Consider the following 20590-nt stretch of genomic DNA (forward strand, 5'->3'; position numbering starts at 1 on the left):
CCCTCAGCTGTGCAGCCCTCGCGGGCGTGCTCACCCGCTCAGTTCATCCCCTCAGCTGTGCAGCCCTCGCGGGCGTGCTCACCCGCTCAGCTCATCCCCGCAGCTGTGCAGCCCTCGCGGGCGTGCTCACCCGCTCAGCTCATCCCCGCAGCTGTGCAGCCCTCGCGGGCGTGCTCACCCGCTCAGCTCATCCCCGCAGCTGTGCAGCCCTCGCGGGCGTGCTCACCCGCTCAGCTCATCCCCGCAGCTGTGCAGCCCTCGCGGGCGTGCTCACCCACTCAGCTCATCCCCGCAGCTGTGCAGCCCTCGCGGGCGTGCTCACCCGCTCAGCTCATCCCCGCAGCTGTGCAGCCCTCGCGGGCGTGCTCACCCGCTCAGCTCATCCCCGCAGCTGTGCAGCCCTCGCGGGCGTGCTCACCCGCTCAGCTCATCCCCGCAGCTGTGCAGCCCTCGCGGGCGTGCTCACCCGCTCAGCTCATCCCCGCAGCTGTGCAGCCCTCGCGGGCATGCTCACCCGCTCAGCTCATCCCCGCAGCTGTGGGGGCGGTGGAGCTCTCTCTGTTGTGTCATCGTCACCAGCTCTGCTGCTCTGCGCTGTCTGTGCACGTGTCCTGGTATGCCCGTCCACGAGAACCTCCGGGGTGGATGCCCCTGGCGGGCGCTTGGCAGGGCCATAGGCATGTCTTCAGCTTTACAAGGTGAAGCCCAACCGCTTTCCACGGTGGCTGTGCCAGGTTATGCCAGCAGCAGGGGTGCCCGGCCCAGATCCTCTGCCGCTCCGTGTCGGGGCGGTGGAACGTGCAGGATGGCCAGCCTGCTGGGCCTGCGCTGGCCTCTCCGTGTGGCTTTATTTTCATTTTCATGATGGTTAATGGAATTGGGCCCCTTTCCATAAATTTTTCTGGCCATTTGGATTTATTTATCTTTCCTTTTTTTTTTTTTTTTTTTTTAATACTGTTCAAATATTTCCCCATTTTTTATATTGAGTGGTTTTGCTTTCTTGTTTGTTTTCAGGAATCCTTCATGTATCTGGGGTGGGGATCACTTTTTGGGTTACATATTATAAATACAGTCTCTCATGCTGTGGCTTCCCCACCCCCACCCCACCACATAATGTGTTTTAAAGTTGATACATTTAATGACATTTTAAGAAACATTTCATCCAGAGTTTTAATTTTAGTTGTGGTTTTTCTGTTCCACTCTCTCATTTTAGGCCTCTAGATCTCATTTTCACCATGGCAGCAGCTGGATGTGTGGTTCTTTGCCTCCAGTCTTGTTCCTTTCAAATAATCTGCTCTCCATTCATTTCCAGAGTGAAAACTCTTCTGAAGTTGGCACGTCACCCCCTGCCTGATACCCACCAGGAACCCCATCCTGAGTCAGTTTCCTAACGCAGCGCGTCCCCCTGTGACCTGGCTGCCTTCCACCCTCTTCCCAGCCCCACCCACCCCCACCTCGTCGCAGCCCTCCAGGAATAGCCTGTATTCCTCCTGGCTTACCTTGGCAGTCCTTGTTTGTCCAAGTTGACAGTTAGACGTGGGCTGCCTTATGTCCGGGAAATGCACGCAAACTAACCATGCCCCTCCCAGGGAAGATAGGTGGGAAGTCAGATCATCTGTTTGCTGGCTGGACCAGGGGTCCAAAATCCAGTGCACACAAATGGTAGGGCAGGGAGATTGTGAAGCTTTGGGCAAATTCCCTAACCCTCTGCATTTCGGTATTTTTTATCTGTGAAATGGGAATAGCAGTTGTACCTACTGCAGGAGGTTGTTGTGAGATTTGCAGGAATTAATCCATGCAAGACTTAGAACTCTCTGGCATATGGTAGCTATCAGTAAAGGCGAGCTAAAATAGTCATAAATTCTGTTAGGTCACGCTACTTCACAAATGCAGTGTAACACCATGTTGTAGGCATGACAGCACCTTCCTGCCTTGTTTTTGATCCACTTTCTTTCCTGTCATTTAGTCTCACATGCACTACAGGGCTGCAGCCTGCATATATTTTCCTCATAACTCTTAGCTGGATGCTGGCCCGAAAGCTCTCAATAAATAACTTTCCTTTGAGATGTAGCGTCATTTGCTATCTGCAAGTATCTGACTTAGGAAACAAGTGTTGTGATTTAGTTTGCCTAGATAGCATTTAATCTTTGCAGTTGATATTTAAGTCCAAAGACTCGTGTGCATTCAGGGAATCAGAAGTCTCTCATTTGTCACCATGTCCCCAGGTGAGAACAAGGTCTGACTCATAGCAGGATGTCCGTAAATACAATATATGCTTCATAAATGGAGTCCCAAGAGGTGCCCTGTTCATGATGCGGTCAGACCCTATCCCTGGCAGTGGCTATGGGGCATTACTCAGGCTCTACTTTGCCTCTGTCTCCTGCCCCGCAGTGACTACCCCAGCAGAAGTCCTTGCTGAAATGTGGCAACATCCCACAAGTTCAAGCTTGTTCTGTGTGAAAAGCCCAGATGCGGCTCAGCCATAACATTTAGGGAGAGAGGGTCCCAAGAAGATGTTAGGTAGTGATTAAATTCCTGTAAAAGGTGATGATGGTACCAGGGAATGGAATAGATGGAAAGGTTTGTCCTCCTAAACCCCGGAGCCGTTCAGTAGTGCAGGGGGCCAGGAGGCTGACCTCCATGCCTGTAACAAAGGCTGAGATCACAGACATCAGAGACAAAAGAAGGCTGTCTCGTCACGGAGGGAGATTTGGTCACAGCCAGTCTTTGAAAGCGTCCCTTCTGGCTTTAAGAATTGAAGATTTTTCTAGAAATCAGTAGTTCAGAAACTTGAGTTCTCTTTTGGATTCATCTGTCCATTTTTGACCTATCTACTCAAACGATTTGGGAGTTCTTTTCATTAGCATTTCCACCAAGGAGCAGGCGTGGGGAAATACATGGAGTTGAAACTCTTATGAGGCAGTTTGTCTGCTTTACTCTAAAAAGGATGGAATTGACTCTTGAGCCTGAAGTTAGGTTCGTAGGACCATTTCTCATTTTAATTGCCCCTTCCTGCCTCTGTGCCCACTGACCACCCAGCACTGGCAGGAGAGCATTTTTTGGTTGTTCTTTTTGACTTCTGTGCAGAATCTAATGTTACAAAACTAATTTCATAGAACTTGCTTATATGGAGATAGGCAAGTACATCAGAATTAATGGTAAGGGGAGCTACTTGAATAGCATTCATTCACTTGAAAAAAAGAAAAAAGTGATAGCTTCCTGTGTTGGGTTTTTTGTGATTTTCTTCTTGAACAAGAAATATAAACTCTGGGGTGAACAACAGAGAAAGATATGAAAGCAGCCTCGTTTAGCAGAGTCGCCTCCTGCTCTGGGGACTTCTGCCCAGTCACTCGGGGGGTTCCCTGCAGAGGCAGGACTCAGCCACCCCAGGTTTGTGTCTTTTCTTGGAGCATTTCCTGAGGGATGGTCTGCACCTCGCAGGCCTTCCAGGAAGTGGATGCTCCAAGGATAGGGGAGTCGTGGAGGAGGAGTGGGGTATGTGTGTGGGGGGCCTCTTCCTTCCCGTGGAGGCTGATGACACGGGGCCTGGCCTGGCCCTTACCCTCCTCCTTGTCCCCCCAGCCTTTCCGCTGCGCCCACTGCCATTACTCATGCAACATCTCAGGCTCCCTGAAGCGGCACTACAACCGGAAGCACCCCAACGAGGAGTACAGCAACGTGGGCACCGGGGAGCTGGCGGCCGACGCACTCATCCAGCAAGGTAGGCGAGCGGCTGCGCCCCTGTGCCTGGCCAGGCCCCCCGGGGCCACTCTGCGACCTCCCTCAGCACGACCGCACGTTCCTGGTCATCACTGTTCGCTCCCTCCTCCTCCCTGTGAGTGTCAGTGTTACTTGCGGCCAGGACCGTATCACAGCACCCTTAATGGAAACCTTAGGGCTTCCCCAGCGGCTCAGGTGGTAAAGAATCTGCCTGCCTTGTGGGAGACCTGGTTTCAATCCCTGGGTCAGGAAGATACCCTGGAGAAGGGAATGGCAACCTACTCCAATATTCTTGCCTGGAGAATTCCATGGACAGAGGAGCCTGGCGGGCTATAGTCCAAGGGATCGCAGAGTCAGACACAACTGAGCAGCTAACACTTTCACTTTTGATGGAAATCTTAAAAAAAAAAGTGATCACTTGCCCACACATTTTAGCACCCTTCCCATAATGTTCATTTATCGGTACAGTCATCCCTCAGTATCGGCAGGGGATCAGTTCCAGGACCCTCATGGGTCCCATAGTCTGAGAATGCTCAAGTCACTTGTGTAAAATGGCAGAGAACAGTTGGTGTCTGCATTTTCAGCCCCACATAGGATGTGGAACCTGGGGGTTCAAAGGGTCAACTGTATGGCCGTCTGTCCTTAGTCCATGCACACATTTTGAACAAATGAAAGTTCATGGCTAACTTTCTTTACTTAATGTTGATTAATACACACAGTTTGTTTTCCTTTGCTACACTGTCTTCCTACTTTAACTTCTAAGGGCCTTTGCAATACAGCATGAAGTGGGAGCACCCCACTTTATTTATTTTAAATATTTACTTTGCCTTTTTGGCTGCGTTGCATCTTAGTTGCAGCACACAGGCTCAGTAGTTGGGCACACGGGCTTAGCTGCCCCGAGTCATGTACGATCTTAGTCTCCGATCAGGGATGGAACCCCTGTCCTCTGCATTGGAAGGTAGATTCTTAACCACCAGACCACCAGGAAAGTCCCACCCTACTATATTTAACCATACTCCTGTTGTTGAACATTGTAGGGTTTCTAGATTTTTCTCTTATTACAATTATGAATAGCAGTATATTAAGCACATCTATGGGTGGGGTTCTTTATCCAAAAATATTTGAGTGCTCAAATTACATATTCCTCCTGAAAAGAAGAAACGATTTAGAACATTTAAACTAAAGAGAATGAGTGAAAACTCTAATATCTTTGAAAAGTTTTGGGGCTTTTTCAATACATGGGCACATTTCCATTTGTGAGGGTTTAGCTCACATGCTGTTGCTACATAGAAACGCTGTTGTATTTTCATCTGTGCTCCGGTAATTCAGCTGAAAAGTGATTGCAGAGCACAGTGTGTCAGTGGTTGCTCTTCCCTGGATCTTGTGACTCTTTGAAGCTGAAGACCATTTTAGAAACCTATCCCCTCCCCTCTCCGCCGGCCCTGGTGCGTGAAGCTCCACTTGCTGTAACCACCATGAATGGCGTCCTAATGTAGAACAAATGAATTGACTGTATCCTTCAGGACTTCCGGTGACAGGGCTGACGTCCGGAAATAGACGAGCAGCAGAAAACTCTCGGATAATTTTAAGTCTTCCATCTGGGATAATGGGAGCATGTGCCTGGTGTTGGTATTAAAGGCAGTTTCTAGGAGTTGGAGGGCAGGCCAGTGCGTTGCCATTCGGGCAGGTTACCCACCCTCCACCGGCGGCCCTGAACCTCACCTGGAGCTCACAGCCGCCATCACACAGGATTGCGGGAGGATGAAACGAGAACACTTGAGTGTCTGGCACTCAGTACATTTGCATTCCTTTCTTTTGTATTTTTTTTTTTTTTTCTGAAACTATGCTAAGGCTTCTATAGCTGGTGATTCATTTTTGAGGACCCCGCTGTCCAGGAATCACAGAGGAGAGGGTGGATTGCCTTCAGTTCAGTTGTCACTCAGTCGTGCCCGACTCTTTTTGACCCCATGGACTGCAGCACGCCAGCCTTCTCTGTCCATCACCAACTCCCAGAGCTTACTCAAACTCATGTCCATCAAGTCGGAGATGCCATCCAATCATCTCATCCTCTGTCCTCCCCTTTTCCTGGGTTGCCTTCGAGTCACAATAAATAATTGGAGTACAGGGCTAGTGACTCATTTCAACATCCTTTACACTCTTAGGCTGGACTGGTGGGAAATAGACATTTACTTGGTCATGGGAACAGGTGTGGGGATCTGATTGATACCTCTGTCATAGTTCCCTGCTTCCAGACTTTCATCACTACCTTGCACAAAATGTGCTGAGGTCAAGTTGCTTCATGTCCTACATTTTCTTCATGCCCTAAGTAAACTTTCTAACTTGCTCTATAATCAGTTGGCATTCCCTGACAGGGTCTGGGTTTTCTAATTTTGAAGGGCTATTTTTGGCCTTCATGTGTGTGTTTATTTATTTTTGCTATGCCCCCATCAAGAGACTCACCTGGAAGGAAGCAACGGAATATGTTTTGGCTCATAGGAGACACCGTGCCTCTGTGTCTTGGCAGGAGAACTATCTCTGAAATCTGAGAGCTGGTTGAGGATTAGTGCAGCTCAGAGCCCTCAAGAGCACACAGCTCTCGCTGACCTTAGGTCTGAGGGAGAGAAGGAGAGAGGAAGAAGATGGGGCTGAATAAAAAGAATCATAATGCTGAGTTGTTTGGGATCACTCACTGGGACTTTTCTCATTTTCTTTTGATTAATTTCATGTAATTCTCCCCATCCTTGTTTGCTTTTATTTTCCTCTTCTACCAACCCCTTAAAAATTATCTTCCTGGGACTTTATAATTTCTTGTTTTGAGATAGAGGAATAGGTCTTAAAATGACATAATAAAAAAACCACATATATATCTATGACTAATTCATATTGATGTATGGAAGAAACATATCGTAAAGTAATTATCCTCTGAATAAATAAATTAAAAAGTATTTCTAAAATTAAAGAAAAAATCATAAATGTAGTTTTCTCAAAATGATGTTGCAGTCTCTTGAAACCAAGTGCAGGACTCCTTGTCCGTCCGCTGTGTTGAAACAGTGACACACGGGAGCCGTCGATGGCTGAGAAGGATGGTTCTGCCCCAGGCTCAGGGGTTTGGGGAGGGGGTCCAAGCACTTTTGTAGAGGAGGCTGGGAGAGGACCTAAAAGGCTGAGGTTTCTGCTCCCCGGCAGGTTTCTCAGGGAAGGGACTGTGGTGTTTTTCCTGCAGTTTGGGTCCTTTTCTGCGAACCCTGGAGTGGAGGCTGCTGGGGTGTCCGCCTGTCGTGTTCTGGAAATGTTCACCAGCTGGCTTTCCTGGGGCAGGGGACGGGATGCTGATATGTAGCCTTTTCCAGTTTCTGTACTGTGAATATTTCCACTGGGGCCAATTTCAAGCTTCCCATGTGACATCGCTGAGTTGGGCAGGGATGTGCCCAGCCAGCTACTGAGCTGGTTCCCTCTGGCTCCAGCACACATCTGGTCCTGGGGGCACAGGCTGTGTGCCAGCCGTGTGCCACCTACGTGCCAGCCATGTGCCAGCCGGGCCTCAGCTGGAGGCACTTGGACTCCAGTGCTTTTCTGGTAGTTAGACTTGTACTGAATGCTGTATAAATGCTTTATCTGCTGCTTGTGTTTTATCTACTTCTTATGTTTTGAAAGCCAATTATTTTGCCATTCTGAAGGTAAGGAGCCCAAGCTGGTCTTACTGGCTCAAGTCAGGTTTGCTGACAAGTCTGTATTCCTTCTGGAATCTCAAGACCAGGATGTTTTCTCTTTCCAGCTTCTGGAGGCTGTCTGCAGTCCTTGGCTCTGCCCCCTCCTCCATCTCCAAAGCTGGCAGTCTTTCTTTGTTAGGTGATGGCACTGGGGTCTGCTGTCCTGCCTGCTCTTAGAAGGATCCTTGTGATAACATTAGGCCCGTCCAGATGGTGCAGGATAATAGCCCCATCTCCAGCCCCTTACCTGATCCTTTCTGCCACCTGAGGTTTTATTTTCACACGTTCCAGGGTTTAGGACATGAATATCTCTGGGGAGCCTGTTATTCTGCTGACCGCACACTGTCTTTTTTTTTTTTTTTTTTTCTGCTTTTTATTTTGTACTGGAGTATAGCAGATGACACCACCCTTATGGCAGAACATGAAGAGGAACTAAAAAGCCTCTTGATGAAAGTGAAAGAGGAGAGTGAAAAAGTTGGCTTAAAGCTCAACATTCAGAAAACAAAGATCATGGCATCTGGTCCCATCACTTCATGGGAAATAGATGGGGAAACAGTGGAAACAGTGTCAGACTTTATTTTTTTGGGCTCCAAAATCACTGCAGATGGTGACTGCAGCCATGAAATTAAAAGACGCTTACTCCTTGGAAGAAAAGTTATGACCAACCTAGATAGCATATTCAAAAGCAGAGACATTACTTTGCCAACAAAGGTCCGTCTAGTCAAGGCTATGGTTTTTCCAGTGGTCATGTATGGATGTGAGAGTTGGACTGTGAAGAAAGCTGAGCGCCAAAGAATTGATGCTTTTGAACTGTGGTGTTGGAGAAGACTCTTGAGAGTCCCTTGGAATGCAAGGAGATCCCACCAGTCCATTCTGAAGGAGATCAGCCCTGGGATTTCTTTGGAAGGAATGATGCTAAAGCTGAAACTCCAGTTCTTTGGCCACCTCATGTGAAGAGTTGACTCATTGGAAAAGACTCTGATGCTGGGAGGGATTGGGGGCAGGAGGAGAAGGGGACGACAGAGGATGAGATGGCTGGATGGCATTACTGACTCGATGGATGTGAGTCTGAGTGAACTCCGGGAGTTGGTGATGGACAGGGAAGCCTGGCGTGCTGTGATTCATGGGGTTGCAAAGAGACAGACAGGACTGAGTGACTGAACTGAAGTGAGCTGATAGCTGATTAACAATGTTGTGGTAGTTTCACGTGAACAGTGAAGGGACTCGGCCATACATATATGTGTATCTATTCTCTCCTAATCTCCCCTCCCATCCAGGCTGCCACGTGACACTGAGCAGAGAGTTCCCTGTGCTATATAACAGGTCCCTATTGGTTATCCATTTTAAATACAGCAGTGTGTCCATGACCATGCCAGACTCCCTAGCGGTCCCTCCCCTTGGCGACCATAAATTTGTTTTCTAAGTCTATGAGTCTGTTTCTGTTTTGTAAGTTCATTTGCATCATTTCCTTTTAGATTCCACATATCAGGGATGTCACAAGATATTTCTCCTCCTCTGACTTAATACACCACCTTTTATAAGGATATAAGCTTTAGCATTTTTGCCTTCATAGGAAAAACAAAAAACCAAGACCCAAGAATTCAAGGAAGTGGTTCTGAGTCATGTGAGCCAAGTGACAAATGCAGATCTCCTGACTGTCCAACCGAGTATCCATGCCATTCTGGGAGTTACATTATTGAAAATGAAATTGAATTTTCAATAACATCAGCCACTGCAAAGGAGTGAAAATAGTTTACTTGAAATTCCTCTGAAATAGATTGAATTTAAAAAAGAACAAAAGATGCCATGATGGAGTTTCCGAATTGCTCCTGAAATTCTGTCCTTTGGCTTGGTTTGTCGTTCCTTATGAGGAAGATTGCAACTTGAGGGGAGGGGGGGTTGTGGTTTTTATGGGGTGCACTTAATATCAGGGCTGCAAGGAAACTCACTAGGTCTCCCTGTGACCTTTGCCAAGTGTCGCCTAAGCATTTAATGAATTGAAATGGAAATTAACTTTTCTCGGCTTTGATGTCAGTTACCTGCACAGTTACACCTTCTGTCTAGATTACATATTTCCATTTGTTGTTCTTTAATTAAAGCCACCGTGATAAAGGTGGGAGTTTTAATTAGTGTGGGGGCAGTCTCATATTAATTTTAATTTAAGCATAATATCAGGATGTTTTTTCTCCCTAAATTAGTTTCCATTAAAGAACAGCCCAGAAGGAATCCTTAATTTCATTTTAAAGCCTAAATTTAACCTTCGGTAGTTTGTTTGTGTTCATTGCCACAGATTAAGTCTTTACACAAGCAACGTCAGCTTAACCGAGAGACAAGGTAGTGGTTCTCATGCCTTGGAGGGTTTTAAAAGATGATTGTAAGAAAATGCATCATTTTAGATGATGAACAAGCAATAACAAAGAAGAACTAAGTTTAATTATCCTCCAGGCAAGAAAGAACAAGCTCATTTGATTTTGCCTAAAAAAGTGCAGTGTGTTTGAGTTTCAGAAAAACAACCGTCTGAGCTGCCTTTTCTGTAGAATGTTCTAGAAGTTCAGGATTTGGTAACTGTTGCCAGTCTCTGTGGGCTTCCCAGGTGATGCTAGTGGTAAAGAACCCGCCTGCCAAGGCAGAAGACAAAAGAGACACAGGTTTGTTTTGACCCCTGGGTTTGGGAAGATCTCCTGGAGGAGGACATGGCAATATTCTTGCATGGAGGATCCCATGGACAGAGGAGCCTGGCAGGCTGTGGTCCATAGTGTCACAAAGAGTTGGACACAACGGAAGCGACTGAGCACTCACATGCATGCACTGTCTGTGCTGACTCTGCCCGCTGTCTCTGTTGTACCTGCTGTGCTCCTCTGTGCTCGCCCAGCATGGAAAGGCCAAGGTTCAAGGGATTGTGCCGTCAGCCACCTGGGTTAGCTTCCATTCCCGCTAATTCCTGTTCTGGCTGTGAAGGGAAGCCGGTGGAGGGGCTTACACCTATGTGAGATGTGATTTCAGCTGAGTTTTTAAGACCAGCCGTTGTGCCGGGTGGAGAGCAGACCCACTGTGGCTGTGGGAAACCAGTTAGAGGCCTGTGTTCCCATCTCACTGCCCGGCCCCTCGGGTGCAGGCCTGATGCTGCTAGCACTTGGCCTGACTCTGGCCTGCTCCATGTCCGGTAGATTAGAGGCCTGATGCCGGGCTTCTCTGGTGGCTCAGATGATAAAGAACCCATGTGCCAATGCAGGAAATGTGGGTTCGATCCCTGCGTTGGGAAGATCCCCTGGAGGAGGAAATGGCAACCACTCCAGTATTCTTGCCTGGAGAATCCCGTGGATGGAGGAGCCTGATTGGCTACAGTCCATGGGGTTGCAAAGAGTTGGATGTACCTGAGCACAACAGGATGCACCTGAGCACAACAGGATGTACCTGAGCACAACAGGATGCACCTGAGCAACCTGCAGCCAGTGCAGCCTCGCTGCTGGGACTGCAGCTGTCCTCCCAGGGGACTATTCTGCTTCTGAAAGCTCTCCTGTTCAGTCACTTCCCTGTGCTAACACTTAGGTTAAACTGACACAGCATTCATTGTAAACCCACTGTGCTTCAGATGAACAAATAAACAAATGATTTTTGTCCAGCTCCAAATTTAGTTACTGCTTCTGATAAAATTTTAGATAGTCTTTGTATGGCTCTCATTTTTTTTTTTTTTTTTTTAAATTCTAGAGTTTTATATTCTCTTAATTAAAACATGCAGGTACTTCCTGGAACATTTGTCAAATTTAATCAGTTAAATAAATAGTGACATTTCAGGATGTGACCAGCTTTTTCATTTGTCCTTTACGGGGATATTCAAGTGGGGATTTATATCCCTGGCTTCACTTCTGACATGAAGGAGATGGAGCATCTGGCCCTCTGTCTTAGTGTTTTGGGACAAAAGAGATTGAGAAAAGCAACTGTTGTCCTTCAGTTATTTTTCGCTTTCTAAATTATTTGTTATTTTCAAATAAAAATATGAAAAAATGATTTAAGCCACTTTATCCACTCAGCCAAAGGAATATTACTCATCTTGACTCTGTCACCTAAAATATTAAATGTGTATTAGATTCTCTGCAAATTCTGATTCAATAAATGAAAAGAAATGCACTAAGTTTTAAAATCTCTGCCTGGAAAAACATATTGAACTGCTGCTATTCTGTTTACTAGTAGAGTAAGCTTGGATTGAAAGTAGATACTGGAGACGAATGCATCTCTTAGGTTTGCGGCATGTGGACGGAAGTCTGTGAGCACGCTCTTACCTGTGTCTGTGCTTCCAGGCGGTTTGAAGTGTCCAGTGTGCAGCTTCGTCTATGGCACCAAATGGGAGTTCAACAGGCACCTGAAGAACAAGCATGGCCTGAAGTTGGTGGAGAGCGAAGGAGACCCCAAGTGGGAGGTACTTTTGAAAGCTTGGTCTTGATCGTGACTTTCCTCAGCACAGACAACAAACCAGGCAAGCCCGGTGCCGTTCCTTGGAGCAATGGGTTTTCTGGTGGGAAACTTGGACATCTTTTTGAACCCTGTCTCCCGTCTGAGGGGGTATACTGGATGAGGTCCAGGCCATGCATGTGACTTCTTACGCTGTGTTGTGTTGCGACTGGTTTGTGAATGAATGTCTGCATTGGACTCATTGATACCTTTACTTCTGCTATCTGAATCCAGAGTTTCAGAAGCTGCATCTGAAAGAGCAATGCTTGACAGCATATATTGTTGGTCCCCGCCCCGAGAACAGAGAAGGGCCCCCGCCTGCTGATTTTAGGTCCTTGTCTCCCTCAGCTGAAGGCAGGCGCTCCTACCTGTCACCTTTGTTTTCCAGTCGGATGTTGGAGCCAGTTTCCTGGCTGGATTCTATAAAAGCCAGTAGCTGTATTTTGTAAGCCAGTAGCTATTTCTCTTTTCAGGTACCAGGGGTCACTGCCAAATTGCGGTTTACCTGAGGCAGAGTTTCTCAAACTCAGTGCTGCTGAGATTATGATCTGGACAGTTCTTTGTTGCAGAGGGCTACTCTCCGCCATTTTAGAGCGTTTAGTAGCGTCGTTGACCTCTGCCCACGAGGATCCACCAGCACAGCCAGTTGTGAAAACCAGACAGAAAGCACAGACACTGCCAGGTTCCCCAGGAGTCACAATGGCCCTCAGTCGAGGACCACTTCCTGAGAAGTTTCTGTCATATCAGTGTATCCAGTGGGTTTACTCCCGTTAAGAGTAAGGGCTCAGAAACAAATCCAATGACAATGTGGGGGGTGTTCCAGAAAGCAAGGGAACGGTTGTCCAGTGGGAGGGAATGTGTTAATCTGTTAACATAACCCATCATAGTATCAGAACTAGGGAGAAAACTGAAAGGATCATCTTCATAGATGGAGAAAAGGCATTTGACAAAATTCCACATCCACTGATTAAAAACAGTCAATAAAGCAGAATTTGATGCGTACATCTTTAAGACAAAAAACAAAATATATGTGTTTCAGATCAAGAGCCAACATCTTGAGTTTCTTATTAGATTTGGGAACAAGATGAGGATGCCCTAGGGGCTCTGGTCTTTTAACATCATGGGAGGCCTCAGCTGGCATGTTGGACAAGGTAGAGTAAATAGAGATGTAAGAAACAGAAAAGAAGAAATGAAGTATCTCTGTAGATACAGGATTATGTTTTTGAAAATCTAAGAATGAATGAAAATCTACTACACATGATAAGCAGCAGATTAAAACATCAATATACAATAATCAATGGCTTTTATAGAGAGAGAACCTAGAATAAAAGAACAGAGATTTAAATGTGAAAAAAGAGATATTTTACAAATACCAGAAGAAAATATAAATGAATCTATTTGTAAATTTAGAGTGTGGAGAACTTTCCTAACTATAACTCAAAATCCAGATTCAATTAGGAAAATGATTGAAAACAAATTAACCACATGAAGAACATTTTAAAAATCTTATGTAAAAGAACTCATAGAGGGGCAAATGACAAAAAAAAAAAAAAAAGCTATTTTCAGTCATATCATTGAACAAAGGTAAATATCTTAATGTAAAAGGCTTCTAGGAATACTAGTGAAAAAGATCAACAGCCCAAAATGCAAGAGATAAGAAAGGTTCAAAGAAAAAGAAATGCAAATGACCTTGGCTATCTGAAAGCATGATCAGCCTCACATGTAATAAATGTAATTAAAACTAGACAGAGATAGAATTTCTTACCTATTCAACTGGCAAGAATCCACCAGTTTGACATCATCTCTGCTGGAGAGGCTGAGTAAATAGGCATTCTCATACATTGCTGGTGGGAGTGTAAAACAGTGTGACCTTTATGAAGGGGAATCTAGCAATATCTACTGAAATTACATATGCGCTTCTTTTTCCATTAACTAAACAATCCCACCGTTAGAAAACTGTCCCAAGGTTATACTGACAAAAATGAGGGAAGGTGTCTACACAAGGCTGTTTATTACAACTCTGTTAATGTAGTATGTGAAGATAGACTGTGTGTGTATATACAGCAATAGATTGATGCAGAAATAATTCCAGATATATGTGTATACATGGTTAGTATACATGCATGTACACTTCCCTGGTGGCTCAGACGGTAAAGCTTCTGCCTATAATGTGGAAGACCTGGGTTTGATCCCTGGGTCAAGAAGATCCTCTGGAGAAGGAAATGGCAACCCACTCTAGTATTCTTGCCTGGAAAATCCCATGGCCAGAGGAGCCTGGTGGGCTATAGTCCATAGGGTTGCAAAGAGTCGGACACAACTGAGTGACTAAACTTTAAACTTTATACATGTGTGTATTTCTTAGCTTTTTGTGCTTAGAGGGCCTAGAAACAGTGACCCCAACTGTCAATGAGCACACCTAGTCTCTAGGTCTTGGTTTCTAACAGGATTCTCCAAGAAGAGGAACCGGGGTCCCTTGGAAAAAGTGGTTGACTTCAGGGCAGAGGCAGAAATTACGGAAGATGATCCTGGAGCATTTTGCAGTGCTGGAAAGTAACACCAATGTGTTCCACAAAAGTAAGAGAGAAGTGTGTCAAAATGGCACAGGAGACAACCCAGAGACTTCCTAGCTGTTCCCTTCTCCAGGGGTTCTTCCCAACCCAGGGATCAAACCCAGGTCTCCCGCCTTGCAGGCAGATTCTTTACCAGCTGAGCCACTAGGGAAGCCCAAGAATACTGGAGTGGGTAGCCTATCGCTTCTCCAGGGGATCTTCCTGACCCAGGAATTGAACTGGGGTCTGCTGCATTGCAGGCGGTTTCTTTACCAGCCGAGTGACCAGGGAATCCCCTAGAGAGTTCCTAATGGCCCCAAACTGGAACAATTTGAGTAACAAAGTAAATCATGATAGTATTGGACTAAAAAATCACTTAAAGCATAGAGTAAATATCTCTGCATCCATACTGATAAATGATTGAATAAATAGTAGAGAAGGAACAGTTCTTACTACAGAAGAATTCTGATCAATAGATCTAGAAAGTGAGGGAAATAGAAAATTACCATTAGAACACTGCAGCAATAATTACAGTAGCCAAGGTCCATTGATGAATGCCAGAATTAGTCAACAGAAGTTTTGAGGAGAAATAGAGTATTGATGTAACCTCAAAATATCTCCCCCTAAATAATCATGAATTTACAGGGAAAAGTAGTAACATCACAGACCAGACACCTGGCCAACACCACCTTAGCCACCCGACCGAGGTCAGAATCCTCGGTAGTGAGACAGAGTGACATCATGTACCTGCCCACCCCCCCACACCCCGCCAGCCCCCGGTGTGATGTGATCAGAAGGGCCCTCATCACACCATTTGGATTCATGTGATGGTTTCTTGTGATTAGGTAGGGGCCGAGGATTGTAGGAAGATTATTGATGGCCCTTCTGATTTTATATAACAATAAAAACAAAACTGAACTTTAAAAAAGCAAGCCCTGAAAATTAAGAGTAGAATGAAATCAAGGATCTAAACTGTATGTCAAAGCAATGGCAGAACTACATAGAGAAGAAATATTTTAAGAGATTTTAAGATAGAAATTGGATTGTTCCTCCCCAGTGGAATAGAACATAAGGGTGAAAGGAACTGGCAAAAAAAACATACTGTTCTTAGTTATTCCACCAGCAGCGGTTGATATTGTTACTCTAAAGCTGTTGTTAGTATTTGCAGAGTGGAGTGAAGCACATCAAATGTGTTTAAATCCATGAGTTTATAATAATCCTGGGAGAAAACTCCTTAGTTACCTGTGCAGAGTAATAGTAAATCAACTCTATTTTGATAAATAAAATTGTTACTTTGGTAAGGCTCAGAATCGAACAATTATTCCACCTCATCGAAACAAACCGTATCTCAGAATAACCGAATGTTGGAGGAGAGAGATTTCTTTGTGTAGAAGTATTCCAGCCAACAAGTGAAGGTTTTCATGACTTCTGTTTTACAACCCTCCACTGGCATCGTGGGTCTAGCGATGACCGTCAGTCTCCTGCCAACACAGCAAAAACAGGGACGCTCAGTCACAGAGTGTCTCCTGATGGAGGTACACGGTGTTACCGTGGGGTCCTCCTGCCTCCTGATCGCCTGATTAAGCGTCCACGTCTGACTGTCAGTGAATACACTCAGTGATTCCCTGGTGGTGCAGACAGCTGAATCCAGGCTGTTGGAAACTCTGACGGCAAGCGACCACTTTTCACAATGAAACCATAAGCAGAGGAGAAAGAGTGGAAGGAGAGCCTATAAATGCAAGTCTTGTGAGACTTTTATCAGACGGTTCTAATATATGGATTTCAATAACTTAAGTACGACTTGTGGGATTAAGTTGTGAAAAATGAATTGGGGAAATTAGAACAGCTCTTAGGGATGTGAAGTCATTCAGGAATCACTGTTAAGTGTTCTGAGTGTGATGGCGGTGTTGTAGTTCTGGTTTGAAAGAGTTTTATCTTTCAGAGGTGCATTCTGAAATATTTACATTGATGTGACGTCTGCATTTGCTTCAAAATCAAAGGGCCGTTGTGTGGAGCGTGGTGGGGGCGTCGGCAAAAGCGGACTGGCCGTGAGGTGGTGACTGCTGAAGTGGGGCTGTGAGCATGCAGGCTCGCTTCTCCGTCTTGTGTATGTTTGACATTTTCTATAAGAAAATTTAAGGAATGTGCACTTCGAAAGACTTCCTTGCGATTTCCTGGCTCTTCCTGTAAACAGTTTGACCTTGAGCCATTGCTTGTCGAACCTCTGTGACCGCTGTGTTCTAATGTCTATGGTGAGGCTCCTGCCACTCAAGAGGTCAAAAGGATTGAGAGACAGGATGTATGAAATGCCAGGGTTACTGTCTAGTCCCCAGCAGGTCCGCTGTACGGCAGCGATGGTGTCAGCAACATCACCGTCGCGTGCCCATCTATGGAAATCCTCTGGTACTTTGAGTCCATACTTGCAGGGCTTTGCTCTCTGTTAACAAATAGACATGGAATGCTGGTTCCTGATGTAAACAGCATCTCTTCTGGCCAGCTGGTGCTTCTGTTCGTGCAGTCATGCCCCTCTCCTCTGAAGACCTGGCTTCTTACAGATCTCGACACCTTCAGCAGAGCTGTGACTCGACAAATACAGTTGACACAAAGTCACCCACTAGACTCCAGAAGTATGACAGTTGAGCAGCCAAGACGCTGGCCAGGGGTGGTCCCCGAGTGATGACAGGCTGCCTGTTCTAGCCATCACGCTGTTGCCAGGCTCCCTGGAGTGCCCTGCAAAGCACTGTCTTCCCACAGATGGTTATTACAGAGAGTACCCCAAAGACCGGGAGTCATGCCACGCCCTTCCTGTTCATCACAGGCTGAGATCCAATTCGCATTGGCCACAGTGTTGCCTAATGGTACTTATAAGGAAGCATGCTTCTTTTTGTTCATTTATGCGTTCATCAGATACTCATTGGGTGTCTACTAAATGTCAGGCTGGAAATGAACTAAATGAACTTGACCACTTGGCTGTAAAAGAATAATCACATTCTATTCTGAGCCTTTGTGAATAGCTGATAAGTGCTTACAGAGTATGATAACTTTGGCTCCTATAAATTGTGTATAAAATCTCCTTTTCGTTCTTCTTTATTGGTGACATTCATGCTTGCCTGCTTTCCAGTGCCAGGAAGAGGTGATTATGAATATCTAGTTCATGTGAAATGTCCACCTCTCCTCTCCTTATCGGTGTGAGATTTCTGTAAATGTCCCTTTAGCTTCTTCTCTCGTAGGGTCCTGATTCTGCACAGGTGTATCTTCTCTGGTCAGTTGCATTTGTCATACCCATCCTGTAAAAATAAAATGAGCCGCAGACTGCACGAGTAGCTGAGATCTCCTGAGATCTTGCTGTGTGCCGGGACCCATGCTCTAAGCTGGCCAGAGGTTGTGGTGACTAGTCCTCTCCTCCCATCCACCGCCACCACGCTGTGTCTCCCTCTTGACCTCATAGCAGGAGGCCCCAGGCCCAGGGGATCAGAGCAGTGTTGGTGGCAATGGGAGGAGCAGAGCACACATGAGGGTCTCTCTGTGCGTGTCTCATCTCTCATTGTGAACAACATCCTCTATTCCCTGCGGCAAGAACGTGTCACCAGAGGCTTTCCTCCGAAGCTGGTTTTAAAGCCTCGGCACTTGGCACAGAGAAGTTTCCTCTTTGGGAGATGGGTTTTTATCGAAGCACTGGTTTCTCAGGGGTGCCAGGCAAATGAGCTGCTGCAGACGCATTGCTGGTGTGTGTTTGTTTTGTTTGAATCCGTTATCCCGGGGCTTCTGGGGACCTTCTAGGGGATCTTTTAGGCGGTCCCATCAGTGATTCTGTGTTTTCATTTAGCCAGCAACAGAAGCTCCCGAGGAGCCTTCCACCCAGTACCTGCACATCACAGAAGCTGAAGAGGATGTTCAGGGCACACAGGCTGCCGTGGCCGCCCTCCAGGACCTGAGATACACCTCAGAGAGTGGTGAGAGCGCCCCCCGCCTCCCCGACACCTTAGAGCTGGTCTTTGGCAGGCTGAATGAATGAATGAACTTGTGAATGAGTGATGTCCGTCACTCGATCTCCTTCAGCTGCATTGTGCCCTCAGGAGCGCTCTAGTTGTCAGGCTTGGAGGTAGAGATCTCTTTCAGAGTGTTCTAGAACAGAGCTTCAGGTGAAGTGGTGCCTCCAAACGGTGTTGCCGGATGTCCACGCGTATCGTCACGTCTCTCCCTTCCAAGTGCTAACCAGGCCCAACCCTGCTTAGCTTCTGAGATCAGACGAGATTGGGCCCGTTCGTGGTGGTATGGCCGTAGACTCATCACGTCTCTGAGCAGCGTATGGGAAGACAGGTCTTACAGTCCTCACTTCACAAGAGGCAGGAGACTTCCTCCTTGTAAATGGTTGGCTGAGGCTTGGGTATTGGAGCTGGTCTTGGAATCTAGGTCTCCTAACTTCTTGTTGGAGTGCCATCCCTGCTCCAGGCTCCCTCAGAGTCATCTGTTCTGGGGGGCTTGTTCCAGGGTCTACAGGAGGCAGACGGGGGGCGTGGCTGAGACCGGGGGCCAGTCTGCTGGCCTTCCTAATGGCCCCTTATGGACCTGTGGGCCCAGGACTGTCTGCTGTCCAGTTCTTCTGAAAAGCCCCAAGTCAGGATCTTCATGTCAGATGTCATCATTGTCAAATGTTAGATCAGTTCAAAAAACAAACCACTGTGCCAGCCTAGTGGCAACTGGGGCATTGGGCTGAGAACACTTTTTCTTAATGCTCTTTAAAAAACAGGAACAGAAGACAAGTTAATATAAGGTGCCACAGTGCTCTGTGTATGGTGGGAGCAGAGGTCAGGCAGGCGGGATTAGAGGAAGCGTGCGGTGAAGTCAGACGGTGACAGGAGATGGGAACTCACCATTTCACCCAGCTCTTAGTCCCTAAGCCCCAGGTGGTAAGAAGGATGCACAGAACGTCCTGTGAGCCGCTGTCTTTGGGGAAGATCCGAGGCCGGCGCCGTGCACACTGCCCAGTGAGCTGGGGTGACCCGGGAGACACCACGCAGCCTGTGAGAGCGGCAGGCCCTGCAGATGGGGCGTCCAGGCCCCGCCGTCAGCGCAGTTCCTGGAGCTGACACCGTGCCTGCTCGTGTTTCCTTCCCTCACGTGCAGTGACTTCAGCTAGTGCTCACACCGGGCTGGGCCAGCTGGAGTCCCCCACGCACACACTCCCTCGCTCCCACGCTCCCTCTCTCCTTTGACAGGTTCTCTGTGTCCCCTCCTGGCTGTTAGGAAACGATGCAGCTCAGCAGCTGGGCCTCCGCTCTGGGTCCTGGCCTCCCTGCACTGCGTCTCCGGCCACCTCGGAGCTGTGCCCGCCTGGGCCAGACTCTGCACGTCTCAGCACGAGCTGAGTCTGCTCCCCCCGCCCAGCACTTTCCCTAGCAACGGCATCTTCATCCTCAGGGTTCAGGCTGTGTGTCACCTCCCGGGAGCCCGCCTGACCGTCCTGCAGAGCTCCCTAGTCGCCCCCTCGACATGAAACTGCCCAGGGGCTGGACACAGTGGCTTACCATCTGTCTCGGTCACCTGCGAGCCCCGGAAGGAGAAGGGGGGAGGCAGCATTAGGTCTTTGTCTGTGTTCCCACTGGGAACCATGTTGCTGGCTGACACTTGGGACTTGATAAATGGTCATTAACAAAGGAAATGGATGAAGAATTAAAATCTTACTTCCGTGCATTTTTTTAAGGGTCAATATTTTGTTTAGTGTTTGGCTGTTTAGAATGGTTGGCTGCAAGGCACGCCCTCCCCCCCTCCTCCAGGAGTGTGTGTGTGTGTGTGTCTGTTTGTGTGTGAGGTGTGTGCAGGAGACCCTAGGCCTGTGCATGGTGAGCAGGTGCCCATGTCATTGCTTCAGTCATAAGCCATGTCCTACCCTCCATGTAGAACACAATGAATGCCCTTCTCTCATCTCTTAATGATTCACGTTGGAACGAGGCCCGCAGAAAGCTGTCCAGGAGGATGTAGACATTGGAGGAGACTTCGTACTATTATGCTAACCTGGAGACCAGGCAATAATTTCCCTCCTGGTGAATTAACGATCAGGGTCAGAGTGGCGTGTTCAGGAGAGTCGCAGATGGTCAAGCATATGGCGAAAGCAGGCAGGGTGTGCTCAGTGGCTGTCCTGATGATGTCGATTCCAGGCTT

The 20590-nt window shown here is 47.1% G+C and overlaps 1 protein-coding gene across 1 annotated transcript in view; it reads left to right on the plus strand.

Moving 5' to 3' along the window:
• ZFAT (zinc finger and AT-hook domain containing) overlaps window positions 1-20590 on the plus strand; it is a 158285-nt gene that overhangs the window by 117549 nt on the left and 20146 nt on the right. The window contains exons 12-14 of the mRNA XM_055545717.1: window positions 3583-3721; window positions 11729-11847; window positions 18255-18381. Coding sequence (XP_055401692.1) covers window positions 3583-3721; window positions 11729-11847; window positions 18255-18381 — 385 coding nt within the window. The remainder of the gene's footprint in view (window positions 1-3582; window positions 3722-11728; window positions 11848-18254; window positions 18382-20590) is intronic.

Source organism: Bubalus kerabau, chromosome 14 (assembly GCF_029407905.1).
Source record: "Bubalus kerabau isolate K-KA32 ecotype Philippines breed swamp buffalo chromosome 14, PCC_UOA_SB_1v2, whole genome shotgun sequence".
Classification (NCBI taxonomy): Eukaryota; Metazoa; Chordata; class Mammalia; order Artiodactyla; family Bovidae; genus Bubalus; species Bubalus kerabau.